Here is a 27,493-nt window from a genome sequence, read left to right on the forward strand (position 1 = left end):
AGATCACCCACATTTTGTGTTGCTAATTATAAATCAGTGTTAATTCAGGTGGGTGTTTGTTTTAGATAGACACTTACCAGCAAGGAACACTGACTGTATAATATTAACTTCTTATTGCAGACTCAAAGTCCAGATAAAAACAAAAAACACAGAAAACATTAGAAATATAAGGAACAATGAATAAATATGATGTGGGCTTTGTGTAAAAGTTATATTCCAAAGAAGTCAAAATTGGAAATAAAAAGACCTAAATGCCATCAATATCTTACATATCACTGACATATTTTTCTAATGAACAATTTCTACACATTTGTTTGTATCTTTGTTCTTCGTATCAAAATTAATAAAGTTTTCAAAAGCGTGATGTCAAAGTCTAATATAAAAGCTTTTTTTTATATTATTTGTCGTACATGATATTAAAATCAACGTAAACTTTCTCATCAAATTATTTATAACCAAAGGGGAAGATTAGTGAAAAAGTAAGTTAGTGTTCTCGTTTTTTTTTTTTTCCACTACAGAATTTCCCTTGACCACAGGAAGTGTGATGTATGAGTCTGAAGAGTATTTAAGACGATCCTCGGCTTCTATACCTCACAGTTCTCTCCTGCCAACAAACTTTGCAGTCTTTGACTAGAATCTTCTATCGCTAGTCTCTCCAGCTGCACTTGTTACAGCTTCTTTCTGGCACCAGGTTCATCTTGTCCAAAGAGGAAAGCAACGATGTCCGGCATCATGAAAGTGTTTCTGCTCCTGGCCGTCATGGTCTGCATCTCTGAAGCCCAAAGTAAGTTTGTACACTTTTCAGCACTTTACAGCTTGGAACACGGACAATGTGAGAAGAAAACCGTGCATTGAAGAAAAGTATCTGATTCAATTATCTAATTGTTTCCCCTCGTCTCTCTCTCTGTAGTCGACCATTCATCCGGACAGCAGTGTCTGTGTCAACGTGTCAGGAATGGAATTGGCCAAAGGAACAACATCAAGGACATCCAGATCTATCCAGCAGCCATCTTCTGTGACAAAGTGGAGATTGTGTAAGATGCACTAATGTGTTAAATTAAGGTTGTAAAAACGTAGAGTGGAATTTTATACAATTTTAAGATGAATTCTAGTCATCAGTCTACCTGATTCATTGATGTACCTGTTTATTAGAGTCACCTGACCTGAGCTCACCTCTACCGTCCTTTTCAACAGTGTCACCATCAACAGCGGCTTACGCTACTGCCTGAACCCCAAGTTGAAGGCAGTGCAAAAACTCATGGCTGCCGTCATGTGAGTATATTTACAATAATGAATCCGAGCCTCATCTTCAGAATACACTGACCACCCACTGAAACATATTCATCCTTCTGTGAATCTCATGTTGTCTTCTCCACACGTTGTAATGTCTCTAACGTCTTCTTCTTCTTTTATTGTCAATTCTAGGAAACAGAAACCCTCAACTACAGCCGGACCAGCTTCACTCCCTTCCACCACAGGCAGCGCCAACACAGCTCGTATCTGACACTGTATCTCCTCCATCACTAAGAAGCTCAGCTGACCTCTGACCTCAGCAAACAAAGGCACCTTAAACGAATGTAGATGTAAACTCAATGAAACTGTATTTATCTTGTGCACTTACACTGTATCTCCATTCTATTTTATTGTTTTCCTTTCAATTGTTTTTTGTACATAGATTTATGTATTTTGGTAATCTGTGTTTTTTTAATAAAAGAAGGAAAAAATCAAAGCTTGCATATTGTTTGTACATCAACAGCACTCCCTTGTGGTTCATGCCGGTAATACAGTTTACAGACTTTGTCAGCACATATCCTCTGATCTCATACACAATATAAAATGCCAAACGTTAAATATCAGATAAAATTACTCTCTAAGGCATCTTCTCAGAAAGAAAATGAATCCTTACTATCAGATGGACCAGAGGAAACCAAAGCTGCAGAGACTCTGAGATTACAGGGGTGAATGACTCACTAACACCACTATGTTGATATGAATACATATCTGGGCATTTGGTTGGATATAAATCTTAATTTCATGTATCATACTGGAACTCTAACTAAGAAACTCAAATCCACACAGTTGGTTCTATAAATTAAAGCTGTTTCTCTCCATCTCACTCTCCTGGTTACGGGCCTGTTCCCTGGCCTGTTGTTGAAACAACTCGTTTTAATCCAACGTCTGGCCTCATTTGTTGTGAAAAGTATGGTGAACTCCTGCTATTGCAGCAACAACCGGCACCTCTAGTCGTCAGTCTGTGACGCGTCGTCCAGCCGGAACTCTCACTTCCTGTTTGACCTACTTTCTGCCTGTGGATTCCCAGTTCTATCTTTGACCTCTGCCTTGCTTTACAGCTGAGACTGTTCAATTGAACCTTGAGTTACGCCTGATTCCTGCATGCAGGTCTTTGTTCTTTGTCCAGTCATCAGTCTACCTGTCTGAATCATTCATGTACCAGTTTGTCACCTGAAGAGACTCACTTCACCTGAGCTCACCTCTACTGTCCGTTTGTGAACCCCAAACTGAAGACGGCACAAAAACTCAGGGCTTGAAGCCGAGCCTCATCTTCAGAATACACCCACCACCCGAGTATTAATATGAATCTCTCAGGGAATCTCTGTATGTGATAGAAATAACAGTGATGAGTACATTGTATACATAATGTTTCCATGTTCAGTCAAACTAATCCGATCCATCTCACACATTGAGTTCTAGAGCTTTGACTGTTTTATGGATTACATCATATCTGACTGTGATTTAAAGTGTTTGTACATCATTATACCCGGAGCCAGACGTGTATATAGGAACAAGAAAGAGGCGTTAGCCTTTTCCCACACAAACTGGTATTTAGGAAGGATATGTGAGTTTCACACATCAGACAGCTGTGGGAGTGGAAATGAGGCTTGTACATGATGGTTACGATTTTTAAATCCGATTCATATGCATTGCTTTATTAATCTGAAAAGAATGTTTGTGTATTTCTGTCTTTATGTGTAGTTTGAGTCATGAATACAGAGTTTTCTCTGGCCTCGGGGCTGATAGGGCTGGTGGTCGTATGGCATAGATCTGTGATCAGACTAAACAACGCTACAGTGGAAAGAGATGAGATCATACTTCCCTTAATAGTCTAGTCTAATAAGTCTTATAACTACAAAAGCAAATGAAAATCTGAAATCATGAGATATATAATTGATAAGACTATCTTCATTTTCACACAACTAAATGTCATGTAACCATGGCTACAGCTACAGTGGAACGAGAGGAAATCATGCCTTCAGTTTCGTCCGACCCTCGTTTCCTCGCATGTTTGATTAGTTTTGTATTCAGGCTGAAGGTGTCGGTGACATACAGAACCAGGGGTCATGAAGATCACCCACATTTTGTGTTGCTAATTATAAATCAGTGTTAATTCAGGTGGGTGTTTGTTTTAGATAGACACTTACCAGCAAGGAACACTATATTATTAACTTTTTATTGCAGACTCAAGGTCCAGATAAAAAAAAAGACATTACATAGAAAACATTACAATATAAGGAACAATGAATAAATATGATGTGGGCTTTGTGTAAAAGTTATTTTCCAAATAAGTCAAAATTGGAGATAAAAAGACCTAAATGCCATCAATATCTTAGATATCACTGACATATTTTTCTAATGAGCAATTTAACATGACACATTTGTTTGTATCTTTGTTCTTCATGGTATCAAAATAAAATGTCAAAGATTAATATAAAAGTTTTTTTGATATTACATTTTTTGTATTAAAATCAACGTTAACTTTCTTATCAAATTATTGACCAAGGGGTAAGATTAGAGAAAAAGTGAGTGAGTAACTAGTTCTCGTTTTTTATTTTTTGCACTACAGAATTTCCCAGGAAGTATGATGTATGAGTCTGACGAGTAGTTAAGACGATCCTCGGCTTCTATCCCTCACAGTTCTCTCCTGCCAACAAACTTTGCAGTCTTTGACTAGAATCTTCTATCGCTAGTCTCTCTAGCTGCACTTGTTACAGCTTCTTTCTGGCACCAGGTTCATCTTGTCCAAAGAGGAAAGCAACGATGTCCGGCATCATGAAAGTGTTTCTGCTCCTGGCCGTCATGGTCTGTATCTCTGAAGCCCAAAGTAAGTTTGTACACTTTTTCAGCACTTTACAGCTTGGAACACGGACAATGTGAGAAGAAAACCGTGCAGTGAAGAAAAGTATCTGATTCAATTATCTAATTGTTTCCCCTCGTCTATCTCTCTATCTGTAGTCGACCATTCATCCGGACAGCAGTGTCTGTGTCAACGTGTCAGGAATGGAATTGGCCAAAGGAACAACATCAAGGACATCCAGATCTATCCAGCAACCATATTCTGTAACAAAGTGGAGATTATGTAAGATGCACTAATGTGTTAAATTAAGATTGTAAAAACGTAGAGTGGAATTTTATACATTTTTAAGATGAATTCTAGTCATCAGTCTACCTGATTCATTGATGTACCTGTTTATTAGAGTCACCTGACCTGAGCTCACCTCTACTGTCCTTTTCAACAGTGTCACCATCAACAGCGGCTTACGCTACTGCCTGAACCCCAAGTTGATGGCAGTGCAAAAACTCATGGCTTCCATCATGTGAGTATATTTACAATAATGAATCCGAGCCTCGTCTTCAGAATACACTGACCACCCACTGAAACATATTCATCCTTCTGTGAATCTCATGTTGTCTTCTCCACACGTTGTAATGTCTCTAACGTCTTCTTCTTCTTTTATTGTCAATTCTAGGAAACAGAAACCCACAACTACAGCCGGACCATCTTCACTCCCTTCCACCACAGGCAGCGCCAGCACAGCTCGTATCTGACACTGTATCTCCTCCATCACTAAGAAGCTCAGCTGACCTCTGACCTCAGCAAACAAAGGCACCTTAAACGAATGTAGATGTAAACTCAATGAAACTGTCTATTTATCTTGTGCACTTACACTGTATCTCCATTCTTTTTATTGTTTTCCTTTCAATTGTTTGTTGTACATAGATTTATGTATTTTGGTAATCTGTGCTTTTTAATAAAAGAAGGAAAAAATCAAAGCTTGCATACTGTTTGTACATCAACAGCACTCCCTTGTGGATCATGCCGGTAATACAGTTTACTGACTTTGTCAGCACATATCCTCTGATCTCATACACAATATAAAATGCCAAACGTTAAATATCAGATAAAATTACTCTCTAAGGCATCTTCTCAGAAAGAAAATTAATCCTTACTATCAGATGGACCAGAGGAAACCAAAGCTGCAGAGACTCTGAGATTACAGGGGTGAATGACTCACTAACACCACTATGTTGATATGAATACATATCTGGGCATTTGGTAGGATATGAATCTTATTATCAAATATCACACTGGAACTCTAACTAAGAAACTCAAATCCACACAGTTAGTTCTATAAATTAAAGCTGTTTCTTATGAGGGGCCGTCTGGGACATAATTCAGAATTACCTCTCACACACACATGTGAAATGCTCTCATATACACTACTGAAACACTCTCACATAAACAACTGAAAAAGTATTTGCTCACACACACTACTGAAACGCTCTCACACACATTACTGAAACGCTCTCATACACACTACTAAAACGCTCTCATACATACAAGTAAAAAGCTCTCACACACACTACTAAAACGCTCTCATACATACAAGTAAAAGGCTCTCACACACACTACTTAAACGCTCTCACACACACTACTAAAACGCTCTCATACATACAAGTAAAATTCTCTCATACACACTACTGAAACGCTCTCACACACACTACTAAAACGCTCTCACACACACTACTGAAACGCTCTCATACACACTACTAAAACGCTCTCATACATACAAGTAAAAAGCTCTCACACACACTACTAAAACGCTCTCATACATACAAGTAAAAAGCTCTCACACACACTACTAAAACGCTCTCACACACACTACTAAAACGCTCTCATACATACAAGTAAAACTCTCTCATACACACTACTGAAACGCTCTCACACACACTAATAAAACGCTCTCACACACACTACTGAAACGCTCTCATACACACTACTAAAACGCTCTCATACATACAAGTAAAAAGCTCTCACACACACTACTAAAACGCTCTCACACACACTACTAAAACGCTCTCACACACACAAGGAAAACTCTCTCACACACACTACTAAAACACTCTCATACACACTACTAAAACCCTCTCACACACACTACTAAAACGCTCTCATATAACCAAGTAAAATCCTCTTACAAATTAAAGTGAAGTAGTATGTACGAGAGCATTTTAGTAGTGTGTGTGAGAGTGTTTTAGTAGTGTGTGTGAGAGTGTTTTAGTAGTGTGCGTGAGAGCGTTTCAGTAGTGTGTATGAGAGCGTTTCAGTAGTGTGTATGAGAGCGTTTCAGTAGTGTGTATGAGAGCGTTTCAGTAGTATGTGTGAGAGCGTTTCAGTAGTGTGTGTGAGAGAGTTTTACTTGTATGTATGAGAGCATTTCACATGTGTGTGTGAGAGGTAATTCTGAATTATGTCCCAGACGGCCCCTCATAGTTTCTCTCCATCTCACTCTCCTGGTTACGGGCCTGTTCCTGCTATGGTGATACCATTTACAGATTTGCATGTCCCACATCTTACTTTCTCGTGAGATATATTTCAGACTCATGCTATAGAACTCACTTAGAAGTCTAGAAGTCATGTCTAGATGCTCCTCGCTTGCTATGCTCATGCAGCATTGACATAGTTGGACAAGGCCATTCTAGGCAGTTTGTCAACATAGTTTGTAGTTGCAGAAAATGCCTACAATCTCAAGAGCAAAAGTTGGCAGGACTTAAAGGTGCCACCTGTGTGGCCTGAGACTGGAAAGAGGAGTCTATTTTATTATAGCACTTAGTCTTGTGATCTCTCTCTTACCAGTTTTAGACAAGTTAATTGACCGACAGACTAGAAGGTGAAATAATAAAACATTTTCATACATTTCTATATGTTTTGGTGGTTGTGAGCAGAAATCTGTGCAATGAAAAACATTTGAAATTAATTTATTTCATTTTTCTCTCCACCCTAAAGTGGTGATCGATAGTGGATGGAAAGGAGAAGGATATCAATAATGGAGAAGGAAAATGGGATGGGATGTCACAAAAGTGAAAGAGGACATGCAACTGAAACTAACATTGAGACACGGCTTTCCACTGAAACCAGGCATTTCTTTTCAAGCCCATGACCTTAGGAGGGCAAATTATATGGGATCTATCTGACGGTGGTGTTAATGTCTAATTACTACAAAAGCAAATGAAAATCTGAAATCATCAGATATTATTGATAAGACTATCTTCATTTTCATGCAACAAAATGTCATGTAACCATGGCTACAGCTACAGTGGAACGAGAGGAAATCATGCTTGCCTTCAGTTTCCTCCGACCCTCGTTTCCTCGCATGTTTGATTTGGTTTTGTATTCAGGCTGAAGGTGTCGGTGACATACAGAACCAGGGGTCATGAAGATCACCCACATTTTGTGTTGCTAATTATAAATCAGTGTTAATTCAGGTGGGTGTTTGTTTTAGATAGACACTTACCAGCAAGGAACACTATATTATTAACTTTTTATTGCAGACTCAAGGTCCAGATAAAAAAAAAGACATTACATAGAAAACATTACAATATAAGGAACAATGAATAAATATGATGTGGGCTTTGTGTAAAAGTTATTTTCCAAATAAGTCAAAATTGGAGATAAAAATACCTAAATGCCATCAATATCTTAGATATCACTGACATATTTTTCTAATGAACAATTTAACATGACACATTTGTTTGTATCTTTGTTCTTCATGGTATCAAAATAAAATGTCAAAGATTAATATAAAAGTTTTTTTGATATTACATTTTTTGTATTAAAATCAACGTTAAATTTCTTATCAAATTATTGACCAAGGGGGAAGATTAGAGAAAAAGTGAGTGAGTAACTAGTTCTCGATTTTTATTTTTTGCACTACAGAATTTCCCATGACCACAGGAAGTATGATGTATGAGTCTGACGAGTAGTTAAGACGATCCTTGGCTTCTATCCCTCACAGTTCTCTCCTGCCAACAAACTTTGCAGTCTTTGACTAGAATCTTCTATCGCTAGTCTCTCCAGCTGCACTTGTTACAGCTTCTTTCTGGCACCAGGTTCATCTTGTCCAAAGAGGAAAGCAACGATGTCCGGCATCATGAAAGTGTTTCTGCTCCTGGCCGTCATGGTCTGCATCTCTGAAGCCCAAAGTAAGTTTGTACACTTTTTCAGCACTTTACAGCTTGGAACACGGACAATGTGAGAAGAAAACTGTGAATTGAAGAAAAGTATCTGATTCAATTATCTAATTGTTTCCCCTCGTCTATCTCTCTCTGTAGTCGACCATTCATCCGGACAGCAGTGTCTGTGTCAACGTGTCAGGAATGGAATTGGCCAAAGGAACAACATCAAGGACATCCAGATCTATCCAGCAACCATATTCTGTAACAAAGTGGAGATTGTGTAAGATGCACTAATGTGTTAAATTAAGGTTGTAAAAACGTAGAGTGGAATTTTATACATTTTTAAGATGAATTCTAGTCATCAGTCTACCTGATTCATTGATGTACCTGTTTATTAGAGTCACCTGACCTGAGCTCACCTCTACTGTCCTTTTCAACAGTGTCACCATCAACAGCGGCTTACGCTACTGCCTGAACCCCAAGTTGATGGCAGTGCAAAAACTCATGGCTTCCATCATGTGAGTATATTTACAATAATGAATCCGAGCCTCGTCTTCAGAATACACTGACCACCCACTGAAACATATTCATCCTTCTGTGGATCTCATGTTGTCTTCTCCACACGTTGTAATGTCTCTAACGTCTTCTTCTTCTTTTATTGTCAATTCTAGGAAACAGAAACCCTCAACTACAGCCGGACCATCTTCACTCCCTTCCACCACAGGCAGCGCCAGCACAGCTCGTATCTGACACTGTATCTCCTCCATCACTAAGAAGCTCAGCTGACCTCTGACCTCAGCAAACAAAGGCACCTTAAACGAATGTAGATGTAAACTCAATGAAACTGTTTGTCTATTTATCTTGTGCACTTACACTGTATCTCCATTCTATTATATTGTTTTCCTTTCAATTGTTTTTTGTACATAGATTTATGTATTTTGGTAATCTGTGTTTTTTAATAATAAAAGGAAAAAATCAAAGCTGCATAGATTGATTGTTTTTGTTCCAACTTGCAAACTGAACAGCGCTCCCTTGTGGTTCATGCCAGAAATACAGTTTACTGACTTTGTCAGCACATATCCTCTGATCTCATACACAATATAAGATGCCAAACGTTAAATATCAGATAAAATTACTCTCTAAGGCATCTTCTCAGAAAGAAAATGAATCCTTACTATCAGATGGACCAGAGGAAACCAAAGCTGCAGAGACTCTGAGATTACAGGGGTGAATGACTCACTAACACCACTATGTTGATATGAATACATATCTGGGCATTTGGTAGGATATGAATCTTATTATCAAATATCACACTGGAACTCTAACTAAGAAACTCAAATCCACACAGTTGGTTCTATAATTTAAAGCTGTTTCTCTCCATCTCACTCTCCTGGTAACGGGCCTGTTCCCTCACCTGTTGTTGAAATTACTTGTTTTAATCCAACGTCTGGCCTCAGCTGTTGTGAAAAGTATGGTGAACTCCTGCTATTGCAGCAACAACCGGCACCTCTGGTCGTCAGTCTGTGACGCGTCGTCCAGCCGGAACTCTCACTTCCTGTTTGACCGACATTCTGCCTGTGGATTCCCAGTTCCATCTTTGACCTCTGCCTTGCTTTACAACTGAGACTGTTGAATTGAACCTTGAGTTACGCCTGATTCCTGCATGCAGGTCTTTGTTCTTTGTCCAGTCATCAGTCTACCTGTCTGAATCATTCATGAACCAGTTTGTCACCTGAAGAGACTCACTTCACCTGAACTCACCTCTACTGTCCGTTTGTGAACCCCAAACTGAAGACGGCACAAAAACTCAAGGCTTGAAGCCGAGCCTCATCTTCAGAATACACCCACCACCCGAGTATTAATATGAATCTCTCAGGGAATCTCTGCATGTGATAGAAATAACAGTAATGAGTGCATTGTATACATAATGTTTCCATGTTCAGTCAAACTAATCCGATCCATCTCACACATTGAGTTCTAGAGTTTTGACTTTTTTATCAATTACATCATTTCTGATTGTGATTTAAAGTATTTGTACATCATTATACCCGGAGCCAGACGTGTATATAGGAACAAGAAAGAGGCGTTAGCCTTTTCCCACACAAACTGGTATTTAGGAAGGATATGTGAGTTTCACACATCAGACAGCTGTGGGAGTGGAAATGAGGCTTGTACATGATGGTTACGATTTTTAAAAACGATTCATATGCATTGCGTTATTAATCTGAAAAGAATGTGTGTGTGTATTTCTGTCTTTATGCGTATAGTTTGAGTCATGAATACAGAGTTTTCTCTGGCCTCGGGGCTGATAGGGCTGGTGGTCGTATGGCATTGATCTGTGATGAGTCTACCACAACGCTACAGTGGAAAGAGATGAGATCATACTTCCCTTAATAGTCTAGTCTAATAAGTCTGATAACTACAAAAGCAAATGAAAATCTGAAATCATGAGATATATTATTGATAAGACTATCTTCATTTTCACACAACTAAATGTCATGTAACCATGGCTACAGCTACAGTGGAACGAGAGGAAATCATGCCTTCAGTTTCCTCCGACCCTCGTTTCCTCGCATGTTTGATTAGTTTTGTATTCAGGCTGAAGGTGTCGGTGACATACAGAACCAGGGGTCATGAAGATCACCCACATTTTGTGTTGCTAATTATAAATCAGTGTTAATTCAGGTGGGTGTTTGTTTTAGATAGACACTTACCAGCAAGGAACACTGACTGTATAATATTAACTTCTTATTGCAGACTCAAAGTCCAGATAAAAACAAAAAACACAGAAAACATTAGAAATATAAGGAACAATGAATAAATATGATGTGGGCTTTGTGTAAAAGTTATATTCCAAAGAAGTCAAAATTGGAAATAAAAAGACCTAAATGCCATCAATATCTTACATATCACTGACATATTTTTCTAATGAACAATTTCTACACATTTGTTTGTATCTTTGTTCTTCGTATCAAAATTAATAAAGTTTTCAAAAGCGTGATGTCAAAGTCTAATATAAAAGCTTTTTTTTATATTATTTGTCGTACATGATATTAAAATCAACGTAAACTTTCTCATCAAATTATTTATAACCAAAGGGGAAGATTAGTGAAAAAGTAAGTTAGTGTTCTCGTTTTTTATTTTTTCCACTACAGAATTTCCCTTGACCACAGGAAGTGTGATGTATGAGTCTGAAGAGTATTTAAGACGATCCTCGGCTTCTATACCTCACAGTTCTCTCCTGCCAACAAACTTTGCAGTCTTTGACTAGAATCTTCTATCGCTAGTCTCTCCAGCTGCACTTGTTACAGCTTCTTTCTGGCACCAGGTTCATCTTGTCCAAAGAGGAAAGCAACGATGTCCGGCATCATGAAAGTGTTTCTGCTCCTGGCCGTCATGGTCTGCATCTCTAAAGCCCAAAGTAAGTTTGTACACTTTTCAGCACTTTACAGCTTGGAACACGGACAATGTGAGAAGAAAACCGTGCATTGAAGAAAAGTATCTGATTCAATTATCTAATTGTTTCCCCTCGTCTCTCTCTCTGTAGTCGACCATTCATCCGGACAGCAGTGTCTGTGTCAACGTGTCAGGAATGGAATTGGCCAAAGGAACAACATCAAGGACATCCAGATCTATCCAGCAGCCATCTTCTGTGACAAAGTGGAGATTGTGTAAGATGCACTAATGTGTTAAATTAAGGTTGTAAAAACGTAGAGTGGAATTTTATACAATTTTAAGATGAATTCTAGTCATCAGTCTACCTGATTCATTGATGTACCTGTTTATTAGAGTCACCTGACCTGAGCTCACCTCTACTGTCCTTTTCAACAGTGTCACCATCAACAGCGGCTTACGCTACTGCCTGAACCCCAAGTTGAAGGCAGTGCAAAAACTCATGGCTGCCGTCATGTGAGTATATTTACAATAATGAATCCGAGCCTCATCTTCAGAATACACTGACCACCCACTGAAACATATTCATCCTTCTGTGAATCTCATGTTGTCTTCTCCACACGTTGTAATGTCTCTAACGTCTTCTTCTTCTTTTATTGTCAATTCTAGGAAACAGAAACCCTCAACTACAGCCGGACCATCTTCACTCACTTCCACCACAGGCAGCGCCAACACAGCTCGTATCTGACACTGTATCTCCTCCATCACTAAGAAGCTCAGCTGACCTCTGACCTCAGCAAACAAAGGCACCTTAAACGAATGTAGATGTAAACTCAATGAAACTGTATTTATCTTGTGCACTTACACTGTATCTCCATTCTATTTTATTGTTTTCCTTTCAATTGTTTTTTGTACATAGATTTATGTATTTTGGTAATCTGTGTTTTTTTTAATAAAAGAAGGAAAAAATCAAAGCTTGCATATTGTTTGTACATCAACAGCACTCCCTTGTGGTTCATGCCGGTAATACAGTTTACAGACTTTGTCAGCACATATCCTCTGATCTCATACACAATATAAAATGCCAAACGTTAAATATCAGATAAAATTACTCTCTAAGGCATCTTCTCAGAAAGAAAATGAATCCTTACTATCAGATGGACCAGAGGAAACCAAAGCTGCAGAGACTCTGAGATTACAGGGGTGAATGACTCACTAACACCACTATGTTGATATGAATACATATCTGGGCATTTGGTTGGATATAAATCTTAATTTCATGTATCATACTGGAACTCTAACTAAGAAACTCAAATCCACACAGTTAGTTCTATAAATTAAAGCTGTTTCTCTCCATCTCACTCTCCTGGTTACGGGCCTGTTCCCTGGCCTGTTGTTGAAACAACTCGTTTTAATCCAACGTCTGGCCTCATTTGTTGTGAAAAGTATGGTGAACTCCTGCTGTTGCAGCAAAGACCGGCACCTCTAGTCGTCAGTCTGTGACGCGTCGTCCAGCCGGAACTCTCACTTCCTGTTTGACCTACTTTCTGCCTGTGGATTCCCAGTTCTATCTTTGACCTCTGCCTTGCTTTACAGCTGAGACTGTTCAATTGAACCTTGAGTTACGCCTGATTCCTGCATGCAGGTCTTTGTTCTTTGTCCAGTCATCAGTCTACCTGTCTGAATCATTCATGTACCAGTTTGTCACCTGAAGAGACTCACTTCACCTGAGCTCACCTCTACTGTCCGTTTGTGAACCCCAAACTGAAGACGGCACAAAAACTCAGGGCTTGAAGCCGAGCCTCATCTTCAGAATACACCCACCACCCGAGTATTAATATGAATCTCTCAGGGAATCTCTGTATGTGATAGAAATAACAGTGATGAGTACATTGTATACATAATGTTTCCATGTTCAGTCAAACTAATCCGATCCATCTCACACATTGAGTTCTAGAGCTTTGACTGTTTTATGGATTACATCATATCTGACTGTGATTTAAAGTGTTTGTACATCATTATACCCGGAGCCAGACGTGTATATAGGAACAAGAAAGAGGCGTTAGCCTTTTCCCACACAAACTGGTATTTAGGAAGGATATGTGAGTTTCACACATCAGACAGCTGTGGGAGTGGAAATGAGGCTTGTACATGATGGTTACGATTTTTAAATCCGATTCATATGCATTGCTTTATTAATCTGAAAAGAATATTTGTGTATTTCTGTCTTTATGTGTAGTTTGAGTCATGAATACAGAGTTTTCTCTGGCCTCGGGGCTGATAGGGCTGGTGGTCGTATGGCATAGATCTGTGATCAGACTAAACAACGCTACAGTGGAAAGAGATGAGATCATACTTCCCTTAATAGTCTAGTCTAATAAGTCTTATAACTACAAAAGCAAATGAAAATCTGAAATCATGAGATATATAATTGATAAGACTATCTTCATTTTCACACAACTAAATGTCATGTAACCATGGCTACAGCTACAGTGGAACGAGAGGAAATCATGCCTTCAGTTTCGTCCGACCCTCGTTTCCTCGCATGTTTGATTAGTTTTGTATTCAGGCTGAAGGTGTCGGTGACATACAGAACCAGGGGTCATGAAGATCACCCACATTTTGTGTTGCTAATTATAAATCAGTGTTAATTCAGGTGGGTGTTTGTTTTAGATAGACACTTACCAGCAAGGAACACTATATTATTAACTTTTTATTGCAGACTCAAGGTCCAGATAAAAAAAAAGACATTACATAGAAAACATTACAATATAAGGAACAATGAATAAATATGATGTGGGCTTTGTGTAAAAGTTATTTTCCAAATAAGTCAAAATTGGAGATAAAAAGACCTAAATGCCATCAATATCTTAGATATCACTGACATATTTTTCTAATGAGCAATTTAACATGACACATTTGTTTGTATCTTTGTTCTTCATGGTATCAAAATAAAATGTCAAAGATTAATATAAAAGTTTTTTTGATATTACATTTTTTGTATTAAAATCAACGTTAACTTTCTTATCAAATTATTGACCAAGGGGTAAGATTAGAGAAAAAGTGAGTGAGTAACTAGTTCTCGTTTTTTATTTTTTGCACTACAGAATTTCCCAGGAAGTATGATGTATGAGTCTGACGAGTAGTTAAGACGATCCTCGGCTTCTATCCCTCACAGTTCTCTCCTGCCAACAAACTTTGCAGTCTTTGACTAGAATCTTCTATCGCTAGTCTCTCCAGCTGCACTTGTTACAGCTTCTTTCTGGCACCAGGTTCATCTTGTCCAAAGAGGAAAGCAACGATGTCCGGCATCATGAAAGTGTTTCTGCTCCTGGCCGTCATGGTCTGCATCTCTGAAGCCCAAAGTAAGTTTGTACACTTTTTCAGCACTTTACAGCTTGGAACACAGACAATGTGAGAAGAAAACCGTGCAGTGAAGAAAAGTATCTGATTCAATTATCTAATTGTTTCCCCTCGTCTATCTCTCTCTCTGTAGTCGACCATTCATCCGGACAGCAGTGTCTGTGTCAACGTGTCAGGAATGGAATTGGCCAAAGGAACAACATCAAGGACATCCAGATCTATCCAGCAACCATATTCTGTAACAAAGTGGAGATTATGTAAGATGCACTAATGTGTTAAATTAAGATTGTAAAAACGTAGAGTGGAATTTTATACATTTTTAAGATGAATTCTAGTCATCAGTCTACCTGATTCATTGATGTACCTGTTTATTAGAGTCACCTGACCTGAGCTCACCTCTACTGTCCTTTTCAACAGTGTCACCATCAACAGCGGCTTACGCTACTGCCTGAACCCCAAGTTGATGGCAGTGCAAAAACTCATGGCTGCCGTCATGTGAGTATATTTACAATAATGAATCCGAGCCTCATCTTCAGAATACACTGACCACCCACTGAAACATATTCATCCTTCTGTGAATCTCATGTTGTCTTCTCCACACGTTGTAATGTCTCTAACGTCTTCTTCTTCTTTTATTGTCAATTCTAGGAAACAGAAACCCACAACTACAGCCGGACCATCTTCACTCACTTCCACCACAGGCAGCGCCAGCACAGCTCGTATCTGACACTGTATCTCCTCCATCACTAAGAAGCTCAGCTGACCTCTGACCTCAGCAAACAAAGGCACCTTAAACGAATGTAGATGTAAACTCAATGAAACTGTCTATTTATCTTGTGCACTTACACTGTATCTCCATTCTATTTTATTGTTTTCCTTTCAATTGTTTGTTGTACATAGATTTATGTATTTTGGTAATCTGTGCTTTTTAATAAAAGAAGGAAAAAATCAAAGCTTGCATACTGTTTGTACATCAACAGCACTCCCTTGTGGATCATGCCGGTAATACAGTTTACTGACTTTGTCAGCACATATCCTCTGATCTCATACACAATATAAAATGCCAAACGTTAAATATCAGATAAAATTACTCTCTAAGGCATCTTCTCAGAAAGAAAATTAATCCTTACTATCAGATGGACCAGAGGAAACCAAAGCTGCAGAGACTCTGAGATTACAGGGGTGAATGACTCACTAACACCACTATGTTGATATGAATACATATCTGGGCATTTGGTAGGATATGAATCTTATTATCAAATATCACACTGGAACTCTAACTAAGAAACTCAAATCCACACAGTTGGTTCTATAATTTAAAGCTGTTTCTCTCCATCTCACTCTCCTGGTAACGGGCCTGTTCCCTCACCTGTTGTTGAAATTACTTGTTTTAATCCAACGTCTGGCCTCAGCTGTTGTGAAAAGTATGGTGAACTCCTGCTATTGCAGCAACAACCTGCACTTCTAGTCGTCAGTCTGTGACGCGTCGTCCAGCCGGAACTCTCACTTCCTGTTTTGACCGACTTTCTGCCTGTGGATTCCCAGTTCCATCTTTGACCTCTGCCTTGCTTTACAACTGAGACTGTTGAATTGAACCTTGAGTTACACCTGATTCCTGCATGCAGGTCTTTGTTCTTTGTCCAGTCATCAGTCTACCTGTCTGAATCATTCATGTACCAGTTTGTCACCTGAAGAGACTCACTTCACCTGAACTCACCTCTACTGTCCGTTTGTGAACCCCAAACTGAAGACGGCACAAAAACTCAGGGCTTGAAGCCGAGCCTCATCTTCAGAATACACCCACCACCCGAGTATTAATATGAATCTCTCAGGGAATCTCTGTATGTGATAGAAATAACAGTAATGAGTACATTGTATACATAATGTTTCCATGTTCAGTCAAACTAATCCGATCCATCTCACACATTGAGTTCTAGAGCTTTGACTGTTTTATGGATTACATCATATCTGACTGTGATTTAAAGTGTTTGTACATCATTATACCCGGAGCCAGACGTGTATATAGGAACAAGAAAGAGGCGTTAGCCTTTTCCCACACAAACTGGTATTTAGGAAGGATATGTGAGTTTCACACATCAGACAGCTGTGGGAGTGGAAATGAGGCTTGTACATGATGGTTACGATTTTTAAAACGGATTCATATGCATTGCTTTATTAATCTGAAAAGAATGTGTGTGTATTTCTGTCTTTATGCGTACAGTTTGAGTCGTGAATACAGAGTTTTCTCTGGCCTCGGGGCTGATAGGGCTGGTGGTCGTATGGCAAAGATCTGTGATGAGTCTACCACAACGCTACAGTGGAAAGAGATGAGATCATACTTCCCTTAATAGTCTAGTCTAATAAGTCTGATAACTACAAAAGCAAATGAAAATCTGAAATCATCAGATATATTATTGATAAGACTATCTTCATTTTCACACAACAAAATTTCATGTAACCATGGCTACAGCTACAGTGGAACGAGAGGAAATCATGCCTTCAGTTTCCCTTCGACCCTCGTTTCCTCGCATGTTTGATTAGTTTTGTATTCAGGCTGAAGGTGTCGGTGACATACAGAACCAGGGGTCATGAAGATCACCCACATTTTGTGTTGCTAATTATAAATCAGTGTTAATTCAGGTGGGTGTTTGTTTTAGATAGACACTTACCAGCAAGGAACACTGACTGTATAATATTAACTTCTTATTGCAGACTCAAAGTCCAGATAAAAACAAAAAACACAGAAAACATTAGAAATATAAGGAACAATGAATAAATATGATGTGGGCTTTGTGTAAAAGTTATATTCCAAAGAAGTCAAAATTGGAAATAAAAAGACCTAAATGCCATCAATATCTTACATATCACTGACATATTTTTCTAATGAACAATTTCTACACATTTGTTTGTATCTTTGTTCTTCGTATCAAAATTAATAAAGTTTTCAAAAGCTTGATGTCAAAGTCTAATATAAAAGCTTTTTTTTATATTATTTGTCGTACATGATATTAAAATCAACGTAAACTTTCTCATCAAATTATTTATAACCAAAGGGGAAGATTAGTGAAAAAGTAAGTTAGTGTTCTCGTTTTTTATTTTTTCCACTACAGAATTTCCCTTGACCACAGGAAGTACGATGATGTATGAGTCTGAAGAGTATTTAAGACGATCCTCGGCTTCTATCCCTCACAGTTCTCTCCTGCCAACAAACTTTGCAGTTTTTGACTAGAATCTTCTATCGCTAGTCTCTCCAGCTGCACTTGTTACAGCTTCTTTCTGGCACCAGGTTCATCTTGTCCAAAGAGGAAAGCAACGATGTCCGGCATCATGAAAGTGTTTCTGCTCCTGGCCGTCATGGTCTGCATCTCTAAAGCCCAAAGTAAGTTTGTACACTTTTTCAGCACTTTACAGCTTGGAACACAGACAATGTGAGAAGAAAACCGTGCATTGAAGAAAAGTATCTGATTCAATTATCTAATTGTTTCCCCTCGTCTCTCTCTCTGTAGTCGACCATTCATCCGGACAGCAGTGTCTGTGTCAACGTGTCAGGAATGGAATTGGCCAAAGGAACAACATCAAGGACATCCAGATCTATCCAGGAACCATCTTCTGTGACAAAGTGGAGATTGTGTAAGATGCACTAATGTGTTAAATTAAGGTTGTAAAAACGTAGAGTGGAATTTTATACATTTTTAAGATGAATTCTAGTCATCAGTCTACCTGATTCATTGATGTACCTGTTTATTAGAGTCACCTGACCTGAGCTCACCTCTACTGTCCTTTTCAACAGTGTCACCATCAACAGCGGCTTACGCTACTGCCTGAACCCCAAGTTGAAGGCAGTGCAAAAACTCATGGCTGCCGTCATGTGAGTATATTTACAATAATGAATCCGAGCCTCATCTTCAGAATACACTGACCACCCACTGAAACATATTCATCCTTCTGTGAATCTCATGTTGTCTTCTCCACACGTTGTAATGTCTCTAACGTCTTCTTCTTCTTTTATTGTCAATTCTAGGAAACAGAAACCCACAACTACAGCCGGACCATCTTCACTCCCTTCCACCACAGGCAGCGCCAGCACAGCTCGTATCTGACACTGTATCTCCTCCATCACTAAGAAGCTCAGCTGACCTCTGACCTCAGCAAACAAAGGCACCTTAAACGAATGTAGATGTAAACTCAATGAAACTGTTTGTCTATTTATCTTGTGCACTCACACTGTATCTCCATTCTATTTTATTGTTTTCCTTTCAATTGTTTTTTGTACATAGATTTATGTATTTTGGTTATCTGTGTTTTTTTTAATAAAAAAAAAAGAAAAAATCAAAGCTGCATGGATTGATTGTTTTTGTTCCAACTTGCAAACTAAACAGCGCTCCCTTGTGGTTCACACCAGAAATACAGTTTAATGACTTTGTCAGCACATATCCTCTGATCTCATACACAATATAAAATGCCAAACGTTAAATATCAGATAAAATTACTCTCTAAGGCATCTTCTCAGTAAGGAAACTGAATCCTTACTATCAGATGGACCAGAGGAAACCAAAGCTGCAGAGACTCTGAGATTACAGGGGTGAATGACTCACTAACACCACTATGTTGATATGAATACATATCTGGGCATTTGGTTGGATATAAATCTTAGTTACAAATATCACACTGGAACTCTAACTAAGAAACTCAAATCCACACAGTTAGTTCTATAAATTAAAGCTGTTTCTTATGAGGGGCCGTCTGGGACATAATTCAGAATTACCTCTCACACACACATGTGAAATGCTCTCATATACACTACTGAAACACTCTCACATAAACAACTGAAAAAGTATTTGCTCACACACACTACTGAAACGCTCTCACACACATTACTGAAACGCTCTCATACACACTACTAAAACGCTCTCATACATACAAGTAAAAAGCTCTCACACACACTACTAAAACGCTCTCATACATACAAGTAAAAGGCTCTCACACACACTACTTAAACGCTCTCACACACACTACTAAAACGCTCTCATACATACAAGTAAAATTCTCTCATACACACTACTGAAACGCTCTCACACACACTACTAAAACGCTCTCACACACACTACTGAAACGCTCTCATACACACTACTAAAACGCTCTCATACATACAAGTAAAAAGCTCTCACACACACTACTAAAACGCTCTCATACATACAAGTAAAAAGCTCTCACACACACTACTAAAACGCTCTCACACACACTACTAAAACGCTCTCATACATACAAGTAAAACTCTCTCATACACACTACTGAAACGCTCTCACACACACTAATAAAACGCTCTCACACACACTACTGAAACGCTCTCATACACACTACTAAAACGCTCTCATACATACAAGTAAAAAGCTCTCACACACACTACTAAAACGCTCTCACACACACTACTAAAACGCTCTCACACACACAAGGAAAACTCTCTCACACACACTACTAAAACACTCTCATACACACTACTAAAACCCTCTCACACACACTACTAAAACGCTCTCATATAACCAAGTAAAATCCTCTTACAAATTAAAGTGAAGTAGTATGTACGAGAGCATTTTAGTAGTGTGTGTGAGAGTGTTTTAGTAGTGTGTGTGAGAGTGTTTTAGTAGTGTGCGTGAGAGCGTTTCAGTAGTGTGTATGAGAGCGTTTCAGTAGTGTGTATGAGAGCGTTTCAGTAGTGTGTATGAGAGCGTTTCAGTAGTATGTGTGAGAGCGTTTCAGTAGTGTGTGTGAGAGAGTTTTACTTGTATGTATGAGAGCATTTTAGAAGTGTGTGTGAGAGCGTTTTAGTAGTGTGTATGAGAGCGTTTCAGTAGTCTGTGTGAGAGCGTTTCAGTAGTGTGTGTGAGAGCGTTTCAGTCGTGTGTGAAAAAATACTTTTTCAGTTGTTTATGTGAGAGTGTTTCAGTAGTGTATATGAGAGCATTTCACATGTGTGTGTGAGAGGTAATTCTGAATTATGTCCCAGACGGCCCCTCATAGTTTCTCTCCATCTCACTCTCCTGGTTACGGGCCTGTTCCTGCTATGGTGATACCATTTACAGATTTGCATGTCCCACATCTTACTTTCTCGTGAGATATATTTCAGACTCATGCTATAGAACTCACTTAGAAGTCTAGAAGTCATGTCTAGATGCTCCTCGCTTGCTATGCTCATGCAGCATTGACATAGTTGGACAAGGCCATTCTAGGCAGTTTGTCAACATAGTTTGTAGTTGCAGAAAATGCCTACAATCTCAAGAGCAAAAGTTGGCAGGACTTAAAGGTGCCACCTGTGTGGCCTGAGACTGGAAAGAGGAGTCTATTTTATTATAGCACTTAGTCTTGTGATCTCTCTCTTACCAGTTTTAAACAAGTTAATTGACCGACAGACTAGAAGGTGAAATAATAAAACATTTTCATACATTTCTATATGTTTTGGTGGTTGTGAGCAGAAATCTGTGCAATGAAAAACATTTGAAATTAATTTATTTCATTTTTCTCTCCACCCTAAAGTGGTGATCGATAGTGGATGGAAAGGAGAAGGATATCAATAATGGAGAAGGAAAATGGGATGGGATGTCACAAAAGTGAAAGAGGACATGCAACTGAAACTAACATTGAGACACGGCTTTCCACTGAAACCAGGCATTTCTTTTCAAGCCCATGACCTTAGGAGGGCAAATTATATGGGATCTATCTGACGGTGGTGTTAATGTCTAATTACTACAAAAGCAAATGAAAATCTGAAATCATCAGATATTATTGATAAGACTATCTTCATTTTCATGCAACAAAATGTCATGTAACCATGGCTACAGCTACAGTGGAACGAGAGGAAATCATGCTTGCCTTCAGTTTCCTCCGACCCTCGTTTCCTCGCATGTTTGATTTGGTTTTGTATTCAGGCTGAAGGTGTCGGTGACATACAGAACCAGGGGTCATGAAGATCACCCACATTTTGTGTTGCTAATTATAAATCAGTGTTAATTCAGGTGGGTGTTTGTTTTAGATAGACACTTACCAGCAAGGAACACTATATTATTAACTTTTTATTGCAGACTCAAGGTCCAGATAAAAAAAAAGACATTACATAGAAAACATTACAATATAAGGAACAATGAATAAATATGATGTGGGCTTTGTGTAAAAGTTATTTTCCAAATAAGTCAAAATTGGAGATAAAAATACCTAAATGCCATCAATATCTTAGATATCACTGACATATTTTTCTAATGAACAATTTAACATGACACATTTGTTTGTATCTTTGTTCTTCATGGTATCAAAATAAAATGTCAAAGATTAATATAAAAGTTTTTTTGATATTACATTTTTTGTATTAAAATCAACGTTAAATTTCTTATCAAATTATTGACCAAGGGGGAAGATTAGAGAAAAAGTGAGTGAGTAACTAGTTCTCGATTTTTATTTTTTGCACTACAGAATTTCCCATGACCACAGGAAGTATGATGTATGAGTCTGACGAGTAGTTAAGACGATCCTTGGCTTCTATCCCTCACAGTTCTCTCCTGCCAACAAACTTTGCAGTCTTTGACTAGAATCTTCTATCGCTAGTCTCTCCAGCTGCACTTGTTACAGCTTCTTTCTGGCACCAGGTTCATCTTGTCCAAAGAGGAAAGCAACGATGTCCGGCATCATGAAAGTGTTTCTGCTCCTGGCCGTCATGGTCTGCATCTCTGAAGCCCAAAGTAAGTTTGTACACTTTTTCAGCACTTTACAGCTTGGAACACGGACAATGTGAGAAGAAAACTGTGAATTGAAGAAAAGTATCTGATTCAATTATCTAATTGTTTCCCCTCGTCTATCTCTCTCTGTAGTCGACCATTCATCCGGACAGCAGTGTCTGTGTCAACGTGTCAGGAATGGAATTGGCCAAAGGAACAACATCAAGGACATCCAGATCTATCCAGCAACCATATTCTGTAACAAAGTGGAGATTGTGTAAGATGCACTAATGTGTTAAATTAAGGTTGTAAAAACGTAGAGTGGAATTTTATACATTTTTAAGATGAATTCTAGTCATCAGTCTACCTGATTCATTGATGTACCTGTTTATTAGAGTCACCTGACCTGAGCTCACCTCTACTGTCCTTTTCAACAGTGTCACCATCAACAGCGGCTTACGCTACTGCCTGAACCCCAAGTTGATGGCAGTGCAAAAACTCATGGCTTCCATCATGTGAGTATATTTACAATAATGAATCCGAGCCTCGTCTTCAGAATACACTGACCACCCACTGAAACATATCCATCCTTCTGTGGATCTCATGTTGTCTTCTCCACACGTTGTAATGTCTCTAACGTCTTCTTCTTCTTTTATTGTCAATTCTAGGAAACAGAAACCCTCAACTACAGCCGGACCATCTTCACTCACTTCCACCACAGGCAGCGCCAACACAGCTCGTATCTGACACTGTATCTCCTCCATCACTAAGAAGCTCAGCTGACCTCTGACCTCAGCAAACAAAGGCACTTTAAACGAATGTAGATGTAAACTCAATGAAACTGTTTGTCTATTTATCTTGTGCACTTACACTGTATCTCCATTCTATTTTATTGTTTTCCTTTCAATTGTTTTTTGTACATAGATTTATGTATTTTGGTTATCTGTGTTTTTTTTAATAAAAAAAAAAGAAAAAATCAAAGCTGCATGGATTGATTGTTTTTGTTCCAATTTGCAAACTGAACAGCGCTCCCTTGTGGTTCATGCCAGAAATACAGTTTACTGACTTTGTCAGCACATATCCTCTGATCTCATACACAATATAAGATGCCAAACGTTAAATATCAGATAAGATTACTCTCTAAGGCGTCTTCTGCTATGCTCATGCAGCATTGCCATAGTTGGACAAGGCCATTCTAGGCAGTTTGTCAACATAGTTTGTATTTGCAGAAAATGCCTACAATCTCAAGAGCAAAAGTTGGCAGGACTTAAAGGTGCCACCTGTGTGGCCTGAGACTGGAAAGAGGAGTCTATTTTATTATGGCACTTAGTCTTGTGATCTCTCTCTTACCAGTTTTAAACAAGTTAATTGACCGACAGACTAGAAGATGAAATCATAAAAAATGTTCATACATTTCTATATGTTTTGGTGGCTGTGAGCAGAAATCTGTGCAATGAAAAACATTTGAATTCAATTTAATTCATTTTTCTCTCCACCCTAAAGTGGTGATCGATAATGGATGGATGAGGAGATTTTCCTTTTCTTTCCCTCTGCTCTGAGAACCAGAACGGTGTTGTATGTCAACGTGTCAGTGATGGAATCAGCTGGAGGACATCCCAGTCAAACCAGCAACCATGTGACAAAGCGGAGACTGTGTGAGATACACTGAAACAACTCGTTTTAATCCAACGTCTGGCCTCAGTTGTTGTGAAAAGTATGGTGAACTCCTGCTATTGCAGCAACAACCGGCCCCTCTAGTCGTCAGTCTGTGACGCGTCGTCCAGCCGGAACTCTCACTTCCTGTTTGACCGACTTTCTGCCTGTGGATTCCCAGTTCTATCTTTGACCTCTGCCTTGCTTCACAACTGAGACTGTTGAATTGAACCTTGCCTGATTCCTGCATGCAGGTCTTTGTTCTTTGTCCAGTCATCAGTCTACCTGTCTGAATCATTCATGTACCAGTTTGTCACCTGAAGAGACTCACTTCACCTGAGCTCACCTCTACTGTCCGTTTGTGAACCCCAAACTGAAGACGGCACAAAAACTCAGGGCTTGAAGCCGAGCCTCATCTTCAGAATACACCCACCACCCGAGTATTAATATGAATCTCTCAGGGAATCTCTGTATGTGATAGAAATAACAGTAATGAGTACATTGTATACATAATGTTTCCATGTTCAGTCAAACTAATCCGATCCATCTCACACATTGAGTTCTAGAGCTTTGACTGTTTTATGGATTACATCATATCTGATTGTGATTTTAAGTATTTGTACATCATTATACCCGGAGCCAGACGTGTATATAGGAACAAGAAAGAGGCGTTAGCCTTTTCCCACACAAACTGGTATTTAGGAAGGATATGTGAGTTTCACACATCAGACAGCTGTGGGAGTGGAAATGAGGCTTGTACACGATGGTTACGATTTTTAAAACGGATTCATATGCATTGCTTTATTAATCTGAAAAGAATGTTTGTGTATTTCTGTCTTTATGCAGTTTGAGTCGTGAAAACAGAGTTTTCTCTGGCCTCGGGGCTGATAGGGCTGGTGGTCGTATGGCATAGATCTGTGATGAGTCTACCACAACGCTACAGTGGAAAGAGATGAGATCATACTTCCCTTTGTGTTCTTCCGACTTCTGAGCCCTCGCATGTTTTTAGATTTGGTGCTAAATGTGTTAACCACTGATGCTCATGACATTCATACAGAACCTTCTAAAAAATCACCCACGCATTGCGTTGCCAAATATAAAAGAGTCCATGCAAAGCTACAACAACTAGATTTTTTATTTTTTATTTTATCAAATCTATCAGGAATATGAGCATGCTTATGCTGACATATAAAATGATTTGTTGTTATATTTTATTTTTATTCAAACAAAAGGGACATAATTACTCAGTAAAAATGGTCTTTTTTCCTGTTACTTGAATGTTTTGTTTGTTTAAGGTGAGATAATTGTATGAGCCATATGTACTTGTATGCATTCAACAGATACAAATGTCACTTACCAGCACTGTACAGAGAATATGACACGAGTATTGTGTTAACTTTATATTGAAAATAAGTAAGAATCTAAATGCCATCATTAAATTATCAAATATATTTTTGATAATAGAATAGAATTGTCTACATGACCTATTTGTACCTTTACTCTTCATAGAAAATGAATAAAGTATTCATAATATCCCAAAAGATTTGTTCATAGAGCAAAAAACAATGTATGCAAACAGTGTGAGTCCCTGTTTGGTGTTAGTTTATTAACACATGCATGTTTACAGTTCCAACAAGTTACAATTTTTTATCAACTCCTATTCTCATATACGATTTTAAAATGTACTTTTAAAATCTTAAAATCTGTGATATTATTAATAACCACAGGGGAAGAAGAGTGGAATGAGTTGGGGGGTTTTCTATGTGGGATTTTCTTTTCTTCTTTTTTTTTTGGAGTTTCACTTTCCAGTCACAAAGAATTTCCCTTGACCACAGGAAGTGTGATGTATGAGTCTGAAGAGTATTTAAGACGATCCTCGGCTTCTATCCCTCACAGTTCTCTCCTGCCAACAAACTTTGCAGTCTTTGACTAGAATCTTCTATCGCTAGTCTCTCCAGCTGCACTTGTTACAGCTTCTTTCTGGCACCAGGTTCATCTTGTCCAAAGAGGAAAGCAACGATGTCCGGCATCATGAAAGTGTTTCTGCTCCTGGCCGTCATGGTCTGCATCTCTAAAGCCCAAAGTAAGTTTGTACACTTTTTCAGCACTTTACAGCTTGGAACACGGACAATGTGAGAAGAAAACCGTGCATTGAAGAAAAGTATCTGATTCAATTATCTAATTGTTTCCCCTCGTCTATCTCTCTCTCTGTAGTCGACCATTCATCCGGACAGCAGTGTCTGTGTCAACGTGTCAGGAATGGAATTGGCCAAAGGAACAACATCAAGGACATCCAGATCTATCCAGCAACCATCTTCTGTAACAAAGTGGAGATTGTGTAAGATGCATTTATGTGTTAAATTAAGATTTTATTGAGTAGAATTTTATACATTTTTAAGATGAATTCTAGTCATCAGTCTACCTGCCTGATTCATTGATGTACCTGTTTATTAGAGTCACCTGACCTGAGCTCACCTCTACTGTCCTTTTCAACAGTGTCACCATCAACAGCGGCTTACGCTACTGCCTGAACCCCAAGTTGAAGGCAGTGCAAAAACTCATGGCTGCCGTCATGTGAGTATATTTACAATAATGAATCCGAGCCTCATCTTCAGAATACACTGACCACCCACTGAAACATATTCATCCTTCTGTGAATCTCATGTTGTCTTCTCCACACGTTGTAATGTCTCTAACGTCTTCTTCTTCTTTTATTGTCAATTCTAGGAAACCGAAACCCACAACTACAGCCGGACCATCTTCACTCACTTCCACCACAGGCAGCGCCAGCACAGCTCGTATCTGACACTGTATCTCCTCCATCACTAAGAAGCTCAGCTGACCTCTGACCTCAGCAAACAAAGGCACCTTAAACGAATGTAGATTTAAAGTCAATGAAACTTTTTCTCTATTTATCTGTATTTATCTTTATTATTATTTCTATCTTATTAAAATTTTTGTAAATAGATGTATATGTTGTGAAAAAAATATTCTGCTGTTCTGTTTTTGTCATTTCTGTGTTTTTTTTAATAAAAGATTTAAAAAAAATCAAAGGAGCATGGAGTGATTGTTTTCGGTTTCCAAGTCTAATACTTTTCGTACATCAACAGCGCTCCCTTGTGGTTAGT

General features: G+C 38.7%; 8 protein-coding genes across 8 annotated transcripts; all 8 read left to right on the top strand.

The window, feature by feature from the left end:
- Positions 1-615: 615 nt before the first annotated feature.
- Positions 616-1,570, top strand: LOC311013187 (C-X-C motif chemokine 10-like). Its single transcript, XM_084009145.1, has 4 exons — positions 616-784; positions 911-1,034; positions 1,195-1,272; positions 1,426-1,570. Exons 1-4 carry the CDS (start codon positions 721-723, stop codon positions 1,502-1,504), a joined length of 345 nt encoding a protein of 114 aa, XP_083865271.1. The 5' UTR covers positions 616-720; the 3' UTR covers positions 1,505-1,570.
- Positions 1,571-3,953: 2,383 nt separating this feature from the next.
- LOC311013188 (C-X-C motif chemokine 10-like) lies at positions 3,954-4,970 on the top strand. Its single transcript, XM_084009146.1, has 4 exons — positions 3,954-4,120; positions 4,252-4,375; positions 4,536-4,613; positions 4,767-4,970. Exons 1-4 carry the CDS (start codon positions 4,057-4,059, stop codon positions 4,843-4,845), a joined length of 345 nt encoding a protein of 114 aa, XP_083865272.1. The 5' UTR covers positions 3,954-4,056; the 3' UTR covers positions 4,846-4,970.
- A 3,137-nt stretch (positions 4,971-8,107) lies between these two features.
- On the top strand, positions 8,108-9,224 carry LOC311013212 (C-X-C motif chemokine 10-like). The gene is made up of 4 exons (XM_084009184.1): positions 8,108-8,280; positions 8,410-8,533; positions 8,694-8,771; positions 8,925-9,224. The coding sequence occupies exons 1-4, from the start codon at positions 8,217-8,219 to the stop codon at positions 9,001-9,003; spliced, it is 345 nt and encodes a 114-aa protein (XP_083865310.1). The 5' UTR covers positions 8,108-8,216; the 3' UTR covers positions 9,004-9,224.
- Positions 9,225-11,499: 2,275 nt separating this feature from the next.
- On the top strand, positions 11,500-12,464 carry LOC311013589 (C-X-C motif chemokine 10-like). The gene is made up of 4 exons (XM_084009702.1): positions 11,500-11,674; positions 11,801-11,924; positions 12,085-12,162; positions 12,316-12,464. Exons 1-4 carry the CDS (start codon positions 11,611-11,613, stop codon positions 12,392-12,394), a joined length of 345 nt encoding a protein of 114 aa, XP_083865828.1. The 5' UTR covers positions 11,500-11,610; the 3' UTR covers positions 12,395-12,464.
- Positions 12,465-14,841: 2,377 nt separating this feature from the next.
- On the top strand, positions 14,842-15,867 carry LOC311013593 (C-X-C motif chemokine 10-like). Its single transcript, XM_084009706.1, has 4 exons — positions 14,842-15,011; positions 15,143-15,266; positions 15,427-15,504; positions 15,658-15,867. The coding sequence occupies exons 1-4, from the start codon at positions 14,948-14,950 to the stop codon at positions 15,734-15,736; spliced, it is 345 nt and encodes a 114-aa protein (XP_083865832.1). The 5' UTR covers positions 14,842-14,947; the 3' UTR covers positions 15,737-15,867.
- Positions 15,868-18,221: 2,354 nt separating this feature from the next.
- On the top strand, positions 18,222-19,274 carry LOC311013590 (C-X-C motif chemokine 10-like). Its single transcript, XM_084009703.1, has 4 exons — positions 18,222-18,388; positions 18,516-18,639; positions 18,800-18,877; positions 19,031-19,274. Exons 1-4 carry the CDS (start codon positions 18,325-18,327, stop codon positions 19,107-19,109), a joined length of 345 nt encoding a protein of 114 aa, XP_083865829.1. The 5' UTR covers positions 18,222-18,324; the 3' UTR covers positions 19,110-19,274.
- A 3,291-nt stretch (positions 19,275-22,565) lies between these two features.
- LOC311013591 (C-X-C motif chemokine 10-like) lies at positions 22,566-23,570 on the top strand. Its single transcript, XM_084009704.1, has 4 exons — positions 22,566-22,736; positions 22,866-22,989; positions 23,150-23,227; positions 23,381-23,570. Exons 1-4 carry the CDS (start codon positions 22,673-22,675, stop codon positions 23,457-23,459), a joined length of 345 nt encoding a protein of 114 aa, XP_083865830.1. The 5' UTR covers positions 22,566-22,672; the 3' UTR covers positions 23,460-23,570.
- A 2,701-nt stretch (positions 23,571-26,271) lies between these two features.
- On the top strand, positions 26,272-27,413 carry LOC311013614 (C-X-C motif chemokine 10-like). The gene is made up of 4 exons (XM_084009725.1): positions 26,272-26,448; positions 26,580-26,703; positions 26,862-26,939; positions 27,093-27,413. Exons 1-4 carry the CDS (start codon positions 26,385-26,387, stop codon positions 27,169-27,171), a joined length of 345 nt encoding a protein of 114 aa, XP_083865851.1. The 5' UTR covers positions 26,272-26,384; the 3' UTR covers positions 27,172-27,413.
- Positions 27,414-27,493: the final 80 nt, after the last annotated feature.

Source organism: Eutrigla gurnardus, assembly GCF_963514095.1.
Source record: "Eutrigla gurnardus genome assembly, chromosome: 5".
NCBI lineage: Eukaryota > Metazoa > Chordata > Actinopteri > Perciformes > Triglidae > Eutrigla > Eutrigla gurnardus.